Here is a 14,938-nt window from a genome sequence, read left to right as displayed (position 1 = left end):
AAGGATTCTAGAGTATTTGGATCATGTGAACTACCTGAGCACACAATTTAGGATAAAAGGGATGCAAATGTAGGCAACGGGGGCTGATTGGGTAAAGTAGAAATAAGTAAAGGGCAAGAGCTAGTTCCTGGGTGGATGGTGCAGACAGTATGATTAGGTTAGGCACGCTCCAACATACAGATCCTGAAGAAGGAGTGTGCCTTATGTTAAGCTCTTAGATCCGGAAAGCAGGAGATGTCAGACATCTCTCTCTGACGTCAATCTGAAAGCAGTAGTTAGTTAAAGAGAGTGATATAGATAGCCTGGGTTTCAATTTATGAAATGCACTCAAGAAATAACACCATAAGATAAGGGCAAGTCAGTCTACGTTCTCATCAAACTGGTTTGATCTATTAATAACTGATTGATTGTCATCTGCAAAGAACTGTAGTTAGACTGTCGTCTCTTTTTATTCCTGACTTTTTTTAGAAGAGTGGTTCTCAAGGTGGGGCTCTCAGACCATAGAGGGTCCTTGAGACCCCTTCTGGGGGTCTGTGAGGTCAAAACTAGTTTCGTAATAATATTAAGGCGTTATTTGACTTTTTTCTTGATGTTTACACTGAGGTGCAGAAGCAATGGTGGGTGAAACTGCTGTGATTGATTCACTTAGCGTGAATCAAGGCAGTGGCACCAAAGTGTTTGAGCGCTCATCACATTCTTCAGCGCTCTGCAATCGCAGTTTTTAAAAAATGCCAGTTTTATGTTAGTATGTCCTTGATGATGTAGTGAAAATCAATTTTATTAAACCTTAAGTCTTTAATAGTCTGTGTGACAAAAGAGGAAACACGTGTAAAACACTGTGCTGAATATGGAATTTTAAAGGAAAAGCACTTGTTCAGTTTGAGTTGAAAACTGAACTGAGCTAACTGCTGGCATGTTTTTTACTTGAGCAAACAACTGGCAGACATTGTTATTCAAACTTGGGTGTTTGACAGATGCTGTTTTGAAAATGAAGGAAGTAAGCCTATCATTTCAAGAACAACTGACAGTATTTGTTGCCAATGATAAAACTGAGCTTTCAAGGGACAATTGGAATTGGAAACTTTTGTCTGCCACTGTGTACTTGGCAGCTGCCTGGTACTTAAAGACTTTTCCGATTCCGATGAGCTCGATGGTGATAGTAGTGAATGTGATTTTTGATACAATAAAATGAAATGTATCAATGTCTAGAAAGTCTGCATAACGCAGTGAACTAATATTTTCCAAATGATTGATGTCAGAAAATCATACATAGGGCCATTCAAAGTGCAAGATAGACCAGTGGATTTTAATGTGAACGGAGTATGAAAAAAAGTTCATTGATATTGTTTCAGATTCCACATTGCCACTAACCCTCAAGGAAACTTTGTTGAGTTTTGGTGTGGTATCAAAGAAGAATATTTATCTGAAATATTATTTGAATAAATATTCCTCCCTTTTCCAATTACATATTTATGTGAGGTCAGATTTTCTTCTTAAAATAACTTACAACAATGGATGGAATGCAAAATATATGAGAATCCAGATGTCTTCTATTAAGGAGTTTTGAAAAACATGTAAAACTCTTCTCCCTAATATTTTTGGGGGGAGGGTTGGAAAATATAGTTAATTTCATGAAAAATGTTGACATATAATATGTTTAATATGGTTATTTTTAAATGAATTTTTAAAATAAGTATTAAAAGTTGTTTTCACTTTTAATTTTGAATACAATAAATATCTATAGATACAATCCACATAAACAAAAGCTCTTGGGAGTCCTTAGTTTTCATGAGTGTAAAGGGCTCCTGAGACCAAAAGTTTGAGAACCACTGCCATGATGAACAGGCTCATCAGTGGTGCTTTAAAAACTGCCAGTGTCTGGCTTCTGCCTGTAGAGATTCTGTTTTAATTGGTCTGGGGTGCAGTGTGGGCACTGGGTTTTTAAAAGCTCCCCAGGTGAGGGGCCAGCCCCATGGCCAAGTGATTGGGTTCACATGCTCCGCTTCGGTGGCCCAGGGTTTCACGCGTTCGGATCCTGGGTGTGGACATGGCACCGCTCATTGGGCCGTGCTGGGGTGGCGTCCCACATGCCACAACTAGAAGGACCCACAACTAAAAATACACAACTATGTACCGAGGGGCTTTGGGGAGAAAAAGGAAAAATAAAATCTTTAAGAAAAAAAAATAAAGCTCCCAGGTGATGCTGATGTGCAACCAAGGTTGGAGAAGCACTACTTTACTCAGATTCTGGAGGTGAACCGGCCCTGGAACATCACCTGCGCCTTCTTTTGGTCTGTAAACTAAAGCATTTCTTCTTCAGTCATCTGATGGAGATTTCTCAAGCATCAGCTGTATCCAGGCGCCATTCTTAGCGCTGGAGACCTGTCAGTGAGCAAATAGAAAAAGCCACTACCCTCAGGGAGCTCAAGTTCCGGGAGAGGAGGTGGATAATAAGGCAATAATAGCTCTTCTTTTTCTGTAGGGCTGAGGGTGGACCTAATAAAATACCAGAGCCAGGGTAAAGTGTGGTCCTGATGCTGGGGTGTGCTTTGCCTTCAGACCAGGTTTTGGCCCCGGTTTGCTGCAGTCTTCGGAGCTGGTGCCTCCTGAGCCCCAGCAGCCACAGGCGTCAGCTGATGCCCCATTTGCTGCCCGAGGGATCTACTCCGAGGAGATGCCGTCAGTGGCCCGGCCTCGGCCCGTCGGTGGCACCACAGGTACATGTGGCTATTTTTCGCTAACTTCCGGCAGAGGGCATTTTAGATTTCCCAGGGTATCAGTATCCCCATGTTCAGCAGCCTCTCCCATTGGTTGAGAGCTGTGTTCCCTTGGATCCTAGTGAAGATGTAAGGCAGGGGAGATGGGAAGGGAGAGAGTGGCTGAGATGCCAAGATGGATGTCCTCTGATTTGTTCCTGAATCAGTGTCTCAAAAGCAGCCCCTTTACATGGAATTCACAGCATACCTCTTCGAGGGAAAACGTTTCTGAATTCTTACAGTAAACTGAAAGATCTATTTCTGAGCTCTTGGTATGGCATTAAAACAAGTTTTTGTTTTCAAGAAGGTACTTTTCCAGCTTGTAATAAGCAACTCTAAAAGTTGCTGGACAGTGATTGGAGGGAGATTTGGTTTTATTTGTCATTTCTGGGAGGGTACAACCACTGTTTTTTCTCCCCGAGCCTCACCTCCCTCATTTTTTCCCTTCTGCCTTTGTTAGTATCATCATCTTCCCTTTTTAAATTTTCTTGTCATTTTTAATGCCTCTATACCTGAGTCCTGCTGTCCCCTCCTGCTGTCACGTATGTGGGCAGAGTCGGCGGTGGAGGGCCTGGGGCAAGCTGGTGGTCATGTGGAACTGTTTTAGTTCCTTTTCACCCCTCTTTCAAACCCTCGTTAAAAGAACACTCTAGGCGTCATTCGTGGGTAATTGGTGCAGCTCTATACCTGATAATTCAACAGTGAAAGCTCATATGTTCTATAGTGGTTTTCTAATTCATTTTTAGACTTAAGTATTTGCACATGACTCTTCTTTCCTTTTAGTATTTAGGTTTTCCTTTAATTACCTGTTGGAATTCAAATAAAAATCTATATCAGAATATCTGCAGGTAGAAAGTTCTCAGTTTATATTCTTGAAAGAACATAGTTTAAAGTATCTAATTTCTGGAAATTTTGAAGCCAGAGAGAAAATAAATCTTGTTTCAAAAAACTTCTAGGGCTGGCCCCGTGGCCGAGTGGTTAAGTTTGTGCACTCCACTTTGGTGGCCCAGGGTTTCACCACTTCGAATCCTGGTGCAGATATGGCACTGCTCATCATGCCATGCTGAGGCAGCATCCCACATACCACAACTAGAAGGATCCACAACTAAAAATATACAACTATGTACTGGGGAGCTTTGGGGAGAAAAAGGAAAAATAAAATCTTAAAAAAAAAAACAACTTCTAAAGTATATTTAATTAGTTGTTTGAGAAACATTATGCATGATTTGGTTTACCTATAAAAGTATAATATTAGTATATTCAACATAAAGATACAGGTCTTTATTTTCAAACCACAATTGCAATTTATGGATTAAATTTCTTTTCATGATTCAATTTTGCTTTTTAGAAATAGAGCTATAACACCTGTATTTTAACAATCTAACTGCTTTTAATTTTTGTCATTTTTTGAGATGCGTGTAAAGATTAGAGAAAAGGAGGGGCCCTCAGAATTTTGTAAAGCAAAAAAGTAAGGTTCTCTGCATTGAGTGTCCTCAATTATAGCTACATTAGGAATATATTGATTTTCAGAAAATGAGTTGAGAAGAAAAGAAAAAAATACATTTGTTTTAGAGTCTCCTGGGAGTTCGCGTTAATAGTTGAATCCAGAGCAAATCCTCCTTAAGTTCAGTAGATGCCTGATGTTTATGAGGGATTTGTCCTGAGATCTTTGTAAATCCTCAAATTTTCAAATGCTGCTGTGCCTTATAATTGCTTTCCCTAATCAGTCCAACAGAAGTATAAGTGGACCAGCTAAGAGCTCCTCCGCAAACCCATAATGAGAGATGCTGCTCATAGTTGACAAGCAGCAGCAGACACGGCTGAGCTGAGATTCTCATGTGGCAGGTGGCTGGTTGCCCCACCAGTTGACCTGAGGTCCAGTCATGTACCCTAAAATTAAAAATTACTGTTTCATGTCGTAACACTTCATCTTTTGAATAGCTGATGCTATAAACGCTTTATTTGTGAATCTTGTTCAGTGTACCTAAAAGCATCTGTGTAGTTTAAGATCCTGAGCTTTGTTTCTTATACAGCTCTGGATACTCTGAGAAATCCTCACAGTTCATTGTTACCTCTCTTACTGTGTTTTATTACAAGGATTCAAAGTCACCCTTTTATTTTCCCTGTTCATTTCTTCACCCTCCTGTTTGAAGGTTTATTAAGAGACTGAAGCTTTAATAAGAGGAGCCATTGCATATTACATAATTTATTTTGCTATTTTCTAACTTTCTGGACAATATGCACTTTTATAAGTTCATCAAGGAACTAGTTTAGGCCAATTCCAAATTTGTAATTGTTGGTGGATCATTAGCCGTTTAGGCAGTTCTTATATTTTGCATTGTCTGTCAGGGAGCAAAACAAATAATGTATCCTGATGTCCTGCAGGGTTTCCCACACTTCACAGGTGCTAAGCTTTGCAGAAAGTCTTATTTCTCCTGTTAATTGTTGCTTATTTGAACCTTGTTGCATAACTCTTATGCCAAACGAAATTCAGACATACTCACTTTTAATCTAGAAGAATATAAAAATTATGTGTATGAGACATTTGAAGAGGAAGTTATTTTCTAGTAATTTTTAATGAGATTAAATTGTGTAAAAATTTGTAATGAAAAAAATTGAGACATACTAGAAGAGTTCCCCTTCTGACTATATAAAATTATCAAATATGTATATATCTAAAAATTACCAAAAGGAAAATAGTGCCTAGGGAAGATTTACAGCAGGTATGACCAAGAGGTATATTTATTGCAGAGAATGGCTCATATAAATTGATAAATGAGCAAACCTCAAAAGATAAATGTGCAAAGGACAGGAAGAAAGAATTCGCAAACGAAACGTGTTTGTGTATCATATGAAAGTAAACATGAAAAATGCCAGATTTTAAAATGATAAAGAAATGCAAATAAAAACCATGAGGAGGCACCATTTCAATCATGAGATTTGTTTTCATGATAACGTGGTGTGGTAAAATTAGCATCCACTTTCTTCTTCTGTGCCATGGGGATAATATTAGTACTTACTCCCTGTGTAGTTGAGATGATGAGAGAAGATGACAGATGTAAAGTGTTCAAAATAGTGCCTGGCTTATCATAAACTTCCAATGAATATTAGTTGTTATTATTATTGCTATTATTTATTTCCAGTGATGGCCTCAATCATTAGATGTTTAGAAAGCAGCTTTGCAATATGACTTCATGTGCCTTTGATTTGGTCATTTTACTTCTGGGAATCTAGGCTCCTCCTCCCCAAAGAAACCCAAAATATTGGAGAAAGACTACATGTGCAAAGATGTTTATCGGAGCATTCTTTATTATAGCGAACAATTGCGATCTCCCTAAATACCCAGTAAGAAGGGCATCAGTGAGTAAATTGTACTATTTAAAATGAAGAGCTCAGAAAGAGCCAGGAAAAGGGAATTTAAGATTTCCCAATTGCCTCCCATGTATATGGTACTTGACCTACTTTTATCTCCTTTAATCCTTGAAATAACACTATGAGGTAGTTTTTTTATCCCCATTTGAGAAGTGTGGCATCAAGGCTCGGCAGGAATCGTAGCCGGGTGCCCAAGGTCACGGGGCTTGGCTGTGGCTGAGCTGGAGCCCAGGCTTGTGGGTGTGATGCCCCCACTTGAATCCTGGGGGAAACCCGTGCTGTATCATTAAGTGAACAAAGCAGGAGACAAACTGTGTCTGAATTATGATTTCAACCACCATTGCGATTTTAACACAAAGCTGTGCTTTTTTTCTCTGTGCGGTTGTCTGAGTCTTTGTAGATGGTGGAGAACATTGTGCTGCGTTTCTGTTCTTTGCAAGATTTACTCAAACAATGTCTGTGGGGCAAACAGTACTGATGGTTCTAATAATTCTAAGACTGTTTTGAATCTTTGGTAACTGACAAGTCCTGCAGATTACAGTTTTTAGATGCACTTGATTAATGGAGGCTGTTAATTAGACGAGTAGGAGCAGACTTGAAGATGGAGAGGGCCACCTATCTTACCTCTGAAATCTCTGAACCACTGTAGGACCAGTCTGAGCATCACAGATGAATTTGATGATCCTAGGAGCATTTGGATATAAGGATTTCATTTCACAGTGCTTAAAGACCACTTTTTTCCTCCCTTCATCTGCAGAGTAAGGATACTGCCATATGCCAGAGGTTGATGGGGAAGAAAAATACGTTGTTTAAAGCCTAGCCTTTATAGCCGCTTGAGCTACAGCATGTCTGAGTGTAGTCGAGTGAGCTCGGAGAGCCTTCTGGCTTTGCCATCGGTACACCTCATGGAGGAGGCTGGGTGGTGGCTTTAAGATTTTAATTGTGATGTAGCTAAGTTATGGAAACAATGTGAGTATAATAAAAATGTACTTTAACATTCTGAGTTCAAATAAATTATGCTCTGCCTGTTAAGAAATAAGCATATTATAGTTTCCCCCTTTTGTGTATCTCAAAGCTGCGAGCAAGAAGGAGCCGGGTTTCAGCTGCTTTATGGCTCCAAAACCTTTCACTCCTTTCTTCGGAATAAATAAGATCGCCTGTATTTGTAACCTCTACAGAAATGAATGGAAGGGCCTCCATTATACCCTTTATTCCCTGTCCTTTAATGTCTAGCCAGGAGAATAAGAACATCTCTATCAGCCACGTTATTAAAAGGAAGTAAAAGCCCATGAACCAAGAAGCTCATGGTCTGTTTTTCTTAGGAAATGCCATTCTCTGGAAAGAGAAGTTGTGCCATGTTTGAACAATGCTCATATCCCTTGCCCCTAAGGGGGTGCAGACCTGAAGTGTCTTACTGGGCAGCCCCACTCCTCTCTAGTGTTGACGAGGCCACTCCACTGTGTTCCTTCAGGCTCCCAGATCCAGCACCTGACGCAGGTGGGAATTGCGAGCAGAATTGGAGCTCAGCCAGTGGAGATCCCAGCGAGCAGAGGTGCCCAGTACGGGGGACCAGGCTGGCCTTCGTACGGGGAGGAGGAAGCAGGGCGCAGAGAGGCCGTGAGTATCTTGTGTTTGGGTCATCACTGAGAATTCAGACACGATCACTTAATTTAGCTACTTTTGCTTTGGGGATCTCTTTTTAAAACTTATGTATGCAAAAGTTAACCTCCCTCACTTTTTTCCCCCCCGAGTGTATTTTTGCCTACAGTTTTGTTTTGTATTTGAGGAAGATTAGCCCTGAGCTAACGTCTGCTGCCACTCCTCTTTTTGCTGAGGAAGGTTGGCCCTGAGCTGACATCTGTGCTCATCTTCCTCTACTTTATATGTGGGACGCCTGCCACAGCATGGCTTGATAAGTGGTGCTAGGTCCATGCCTGGGATCTGAACCTGTGAACCCTTGGCCACCGAAGCCAAGCATGTGAACTTAACTGCTACGCCCCCGGCCAGCCCCTTTGCTTATAGTTTTTAGGTAATAAATTCCCTGTGACCCAGAATGGGAGAGTATTGCTCATTCATTCATTCTATCTTTAAGCAAATATTGATTAGGCACCTGTTAAGTTCAAGGGTTTCTTTATTGTGCCACTCTCCGTCAGACAATTTCTCCACAGTTACTACTCTCTGTTCTGGTCTTAGGGGGCCTGTTGGAGGGCTGAGTTGTTGGGTGGGAGATGGGCAGAGGAGGTCCTGGGAGCATGCCCACTGCCAGTTTGAATCTGATTTTCCTTCCTGTTCTTACATGGGAAGTACAGTAACATCTGCCATGTTTTCCAGACACACATGCTCGGCCATCAAGAGTATTCTTCTTCACCGCTGTTCCAGGTGCCAAGGACTTCAGGCAGGGAGCCCTCAGCTCCTCCCGGGAACCTCCCACACAGGGGGCTGCCAGGCGCCGGGCTGGCTTACCCTACCAGCTCCACGGAAGACCTCCAGCCCAGCCACTCCTCAGCTTCTCTCATCAAAGCGATCCGTGAGGAGCTCCTCCGGCTCTCCCAGAAACAGACCGCCGTGCAGAACTTCCACAGCTGATGGGCCTCGCCTTGCAGATTTGCCAAGTATCTGCTTCCCGTGGAAGCAAGACTAAAAGGAAATCAGCTGAATGGGTGTTTGTAAGAGGACGAGCATCTCCTGGACTAGGTGCCCACGTCAAGGAGCAAGTTGCAATTTTAGAGGATGCCATAAGTCACGTGACAGCTCATGATGCTTTTAAATAAGTTGGCAATTTTGTGACCACTTGGGTTCAATCGAAATTTACATACTTTGGGCCAAAAGCCAGCAGCACTTCACGAAAGACAAACCACAAACCTAAGCTAACAAAATTACCAAGTTCGTCTTCTTTTTAAAGGCAAAAGATGAAAATGTGTAGAGGGTCTAGGGATTCAAGGATCCAGCATTTCCGGGGGAAGATGTGATTCAGACTGGTTTGTACGATGAACCTGCTGCTTTGTTTTCTGAGAAAAGAGATTTGAAGACATTTTATTAACAGCTTGATTTCCCTCTTTTTCTCCATAGGAACTTATTTTAATAGTAATATTAACAACAAGAATACTAAGACTGTTTGGGAATTTAAAAAGCTACTAGTGAGAAACCAAATGATAGATTGTAGAGCCTGAGGATTCCAAACTGAAGCCATCATCTGCATTTTCCTTCTTCTTCTGGTGCTACAGCTCCGAGAGCCCCTTCTCGTTATGTGTGTGAAATGCAACTTTGGCTTTATCAACGGAAGAATATGTTGAAGGTTTCATTTTGTTCTAGAAAGAAAAAAAACCCTTCCCAATCAGGGGAGGAAAGCTTAGTATTTATTTGGTTATTCAAAATACATATCAAAATTTAGATTTACATTCTTCATTGTATTTGCTGTTAATTCACTGGGCACGTGCAACTGCCGATAGCATCCCGTTCAGCACGTGCCAGCATTAAGGCCAGTCCTGTAGAATGAGGCTCTCAGGAGGTCCTAACCCGTCCTTGCACTTTGCTGGTGAGTTGCTCACAAACTGTTTGAATGAAAAATCTTACATAAGCAAAACTTCTTTTTAAAACTTCCTCATACCACCGATTGTTATTCATGAATACGTTCCTAGCAATCTAATTCTCTGTGTTCGACACCTGGAGATGAGACTGTGGTTCAGTCTCTCGGTAATGAATCAAGAAATGTAAAGAGGAGCTTTGAGACTGTGAGGGAAGGAGAGAGCTGCTCCGAATTCCTCATTCTGTTGTGCGTGACGCTGCTGAGTGACTGTTAGAACCATCTGATGTACTTTGGCCCTGACAGAGGGTATCATCTCAATTGAGATTTACTCCTGAAGTAACCATTTCCCCACTTCCCAAATTAGAATAAGAAATATAACAACCAGGGCTTCTCTGTTTCCCATGAGCTAAGTGAAATTCAGGAGAAAAACAGACCTGGAGAACAGATTTCCACTATAATAATCCTCTTTTTTAAATCAACTAATACTTTTAATTAAACAATAGATAAACAGGCAGAATTTGGGGCTCTGAGTAATCAAAATCTGTGCATCTGTGCCAAATTTAAGAACCCTGAAACAGCTAAAATAGGATTCCAAAGTGTCAGCATTGGGTTCTGGAATCATGTTTCAGCGCCTCCTTAATTAAGCCGGTCATACAAACCTGTAGTTTAGGGAAAATTGGTTCTGGGAAGTTCAAATGTAGTCATTTCCTATCTGTGCCCCTCTGAAAGAGGAGTGGGCAGGAGAAGGGTCTCTCCAGGATGTTAAATAAAGGAATGAAACTCCTTTTCAGGCAGTCCTCACAGGCCCCAAAGAGCGTGGGAGAGAAGACCCTCCTCTGGGCTTGGTTCTTAGCTCTTGGTCTTGGTTTAATACCAGACTTTCCCCCAAGTGGAGGATTCTCTTTGCAATGTCCACCAGAAATATCAGGTTTCCTGAATGTTATTAAGAATTTCAACATCCCACAACTAGAAGGACCTGCAACTAAGATATACAACCATGTATGGGGGGGCGGTTTGAGGAGATAAAGCAGAAAAAAAAAAAGAATTTCAGATAGCCAAGCAGAATTTTATCTAACAGTGAATTCAGATCATGTGACAGCTAATGGAATAAATGCAGGCCCCTCTTCTTCCATTCTACTCAAGGTCTTAAGTGTTTGCACGCAGAGTGTACTAAAAAGGGTCACCTCCCTTGTATGTTGCAGAAACGGGCCTCTGTTTTAAAGGGAGCTGCGATAGCAATTTTGATGCCTTTCAAACGAGCATAAAAGGATTCTACCTGTATTGTTATTCTTAGAATTGGTACACTTTTATACCGTTTCAGGACCAAAGGTAACGTATAATAAACAACCAGTGGTGGTGAGTGGTGTGGTTTGAGCAGGCCCTTGGGTTCACCAGCACTCTTGTGTTGGCCGTGAAGCACACTCAGTTTGCACTTGTCGCTAAACACCTGCCCCGGCAGTTTTACCCATCACCGAACTCAGAACAGACTCTCTGTCCTGGGTACCACCATGCTCAGATGGGTCTTCAGACACTCAGTTAATGTGATCCACCTGAAAGAAAGGTCCTCAAGTTGGTTATCATGTAGCTTTGGAGTTCCATATATTGAAGCACTCTCAAATGAAAAATTAAATGTTATGTCTATTCTTTTTTCCTGTTTTAAAAGTTTTAGTGGTAATAACACGAGCTATAAATTTGAGTCAGAGTTTTAGAGAAGATTGGAGAAATGATCATTTGCAGAGTCTACTTTGTCACTCATTTGCTGTGTCAGGTCCCTTCTCTGAGCCTCATTCTCCCTATCAGCCAAACGAGGACAGACCTCCCTGGCCCCCTCCCAGGATTTCTCATTGTGAGAATCAGCTGTGATGGTCATGTGTGCAAACGTCCCCTGTGGAGGGAGCACAAAGCACTGTGAAATGTACAATGTTATCTGTGTGGTTCTGCTGGGATGGACAATGTGATACACTATGATCTACTGGTGAATGAGTTCACATGGAGGTAACCAGAGCAAAACTAAAGGCCCCCTGTGACTCCTCTTCCTCTCGCCTGTTTTGCTTTAAATTCACTTCCTTCACCTTTAACTTTCAAACAGCATTTATTAAACATCTTTCTGCTGCTGATTTTCTGCTGTTTCCGGCACCAAATAAGTCAACATTGAGCCCTGCCTTCTGCAATCTTAGAATCTAAGTCAGATAACACAGACGGGTATAAAAGATGGACGATACAGATAAGTACAATGGTTTAAATATCAGTAAAATGCATTGAAAGTACACAAGTGCATTAGGTATCAGAAGAAGATGTGGAAGTGGCACATTTGGAAGTGGTGGGCTCTTGGGGAGGAGTCAACTTCGGAAGCTACTTTACTGAAGACGGGGGGAGCCGCCCGGGCACAAGGCGAGATGGTGTGCGAAGAGCCAAGAGGGGGCCTGGGGAAGGATGTAGCAAGTGGGTGAAGCTGTCATTGAAAATGAATTTGATCTGCTACAATATGAGGATGAAATCCCTAACCACGCTGTTTAGGGAGTTTCAATAAAAGGAGAGGAGGAAGTGTTCCTATGAGGATATGTTTGCAGTAAGACAGCAAGAAAATGACGAGGTTGTGAAGAAAGTCTACAGAGGAAGAGATCCGGGCTGGAGGAGCGGAGGGGAGAGTCCCAAGAACCGCTGAAGGAGCAAATGTAAAGTATGGAGAGAGTGCTAAGTATTCCACCGAGGGTTACTGCTTAGAGCAGATCTCAGTGGTCAGCATTCAGCACATTAAATCCTTTGTGGAACATAGTGGGTTATAAAGAAATGTATTTGACTTCTTTACAGCTACCTACACATTTTTCTCCAAATTTTATTTCAGAGTCTGTTTTGATTTTGGTGGCACGTGGCTCTTGAGCAGCAGCCTAAGCGGGTTTTTGCCAACCAGATTTTCAGGGCATGAGGCCTGTGATGCAGAGCACAGGTGAGGGTACGCCTGAAGGCTTTGGGCTGAAACAAGGAATTCTGTGCTTTACGAGCCTCCCATTTAACTGTGTACAGGGTCAGTGTTTACTGCATTGGCACAACCTCTTCGTGCTCTAGCGACCAAGCCGATCACTCGGACGCTGATTTGCATTTGCAGTGATTCACAGGTTAATCATTAAATTTCTCTGTCCCTTTCATACTAGATTCTTAGCCATGAATGAATTTGTCAGTTGGAAGGAAAGCGGGATAAGGTTCTGGGCCGGGGGGAAGAGGGCTCTAGTCTTAACTACCATGCTGACTTCAGTGCTAGTTGAGTTTTAGCCATTTCATTTCTACCTCCAGAGCAAGTCTCCAAAGCCAGTCTCCAGAGCCTGCTTATCCACGTTTGTCCCCGACAGGAGTGTGGGGAAGTCCACTTCTCTACCTGAACATAGACCATTTGAACCCAAAACACGTTTTTATGGGATGGTAACTTGAACTTCATTTTTGCATTTCATCCAACACGTTAACAGATAACAGGTGAGAAGAGTTTCTATGAGCAACTGCTGTAACATACTCATAAAAGGTAATAGGCTTGCACCCATCACCCAATGAACAAGGAGTGTGTATATTTCAGGTTTCTTTTGATATTCTTGGAGGTGATTTTTTCTCTAGTATTAAGAAGACTTGAAAACTGAAACCTCACGGTACGATCCTAATTCCATGCTGTGTGTGTAACAGGACACTTGAGAATTTATCTTAAGAACATGCAGCAGCATTGAAATTTAGGAAAAGAATATTAAATGCCTTTGGAAAGATGAAACAAAGTTAGGAACCGGCGAGCGAGTGAGGGAAGGAGTGAATGTCCTAATTGGAGGCACTCTAGTCCGGATGAGTTTCCTACAGGGTAGGTAATTCTGCCGTTCCTTGCTTTTCCTTCTTGCTCCAGGTTTTCCTGCTCTGGGGCCACTTCACATTTAAAGAAAGAGTGAATAGGTAGAAGGGACAGAGATGGAAATGTAAGTGATGTGAGTCTCTGATTCCATGGAACCTTTCTGGACAAGTTGGAGCATCGTAGTCTCATGCCCACCAGATTTCAAGCATTCGTAACTCGACTCCCTAAGTGTGCCAGTTAGGGATAGTACAGGGCCAGGTTCAAGCCAGATACCCTGTACTGGTCCTCCTGGACCTGTGGGGCAAGGAGGAGGCACGAGGGATGGAGGCTCCACCAATTAGCTCAGTTGCTCTAAGCACCAGAGGGCTTGGTTCAGAAAAGGGGAGGAAGAACTCAACTTTGCCGTCCCTCAGAGCATCGTGGAGGGAGCATGGAGACCGGGCCAGCGTTGTCCTTACGGGAAAGGGGGGCTGAGCAGAGCCGCTCTGGGATGCCCGCTTGTCTCCTCCTCCTTTGTCAAGGTCCATGTTCTTCTGACTCTTTCTGCACTCTCGTTCCTAGATTATGAGTGTTAATGTACGAAAATATGCAGAGTAAATTGAGGCCCCTTGGGGCCTCAATACTGCAACTTGAACTTGACAATCATGGTTTGCTGGTCTCAAATGGACACTTAAACTTCAGTATGGGTATATGATTTAGTAATTGAACCCTCCCTTCTATTTGTCGGTTATGTTTCTACCCTTCAATTAGCTGCACTGTTTTCTAATGTGCTGTAGAGTTTTTGAAATAATTTATGCAAGTGTTTGGTTTCCATGTTTACAATTTATACAGCTTTCCTAGCATTTTAAATGGAAATGTCAATAAATGCTATGAATTGGTGTCAAATGATATCTTCTGGTTATTTCCTTTGCAACATGATAATCTTCTCATTTGTAAAATGTCAGAGTTGAATGAGATCTTCTCTTATTTTTGTGTTCCTGGGGAGAACACCCAGCACTTTCATTTTTCAAGGAAGTGAGTTGACAATAGTCTATTCAGTGTGTGGAATTTGCGGACTTGTCTTCGTTCACACTGCCTGTGGCCACTCCCTTCTCGCTGTGTGCTGTGTTTCTGCTACCCACTAATCAAAGGGATGCTGCCACTAAAAGCAGATCCACTTTGGAATTAAAAGATTAGGACTCTACAGTCTAGGAAGATAAATGAGAAGATTAAAGTCTGTATAATCATGAAAGGTAGTAGGGTGAACTGTAGTTGTTTACGAAACCCAAGACAGTAAAAACCCCTTGAAATTGAGAAAAGCAAAGGGACTACAAAATGCAGTGGAACATAACGAAATAAAATGTGGAAATGTGGATGGGATCCTGGAACAAGAGAAAAGGAGATTAGAGGAAAAACTGGTGAGAGCCAACTGAAGTCCATAGTGTAGTTAACAGGATTGTGCAAAGGTTAATTTCTTGGTTT

The 14,938-nt window shown here is 41.9% G+C and overlaps 1 protein-coding gene across 1 annotated transcript in view; it reads left to right on the top strand.

The window, feature by feature from the left end:
* Positions 1-14,362, top strand: part of KIAA1549 (KIAA1549 ortholog) — a 121,283-nt gene extending 106,921 nt beyond the window's left edge. The window contains exons 19-21 of the mRNA XM_070615349.1: positions 2,560-2,717; positions 7,600-7,745; positions 8,508-14,362. Of these exons, the coding sequence (XP_070471450.1) occupies positions 2,560-2,717; positions 7,600-7,745; positions 8,508-8,714 (511 nt within the window). The 3' untranslated portion in view covers positions 8,715-14,362. The remainder of the gene's footprint in view (positions 1-2,559; positions 2,718-7,599; positions 7,746-8,507) is intronic.
* The last annotated feature ends 576 nt before the right edge of the window (positions 14,363-14,938 follow it).

Source organism: Equus przewalskii, chromosome 4 (genome assembly GCF_037783145.1).
Source record: "Equus przewalskii isolate Varuska chromosome 4, EquPr2, whole genome shotgun sequence".
NCBI lineage: Eukaryota > Metazoa > Chordata > Mammalia > Perissodactyla > Equidae > Equus > Equus przewalskii.
The sequence above is the reverse complement of the archived record's forward strand: the minus strand, read 5'-3'. Positions and strand labels throughout refer to the sequence as shown.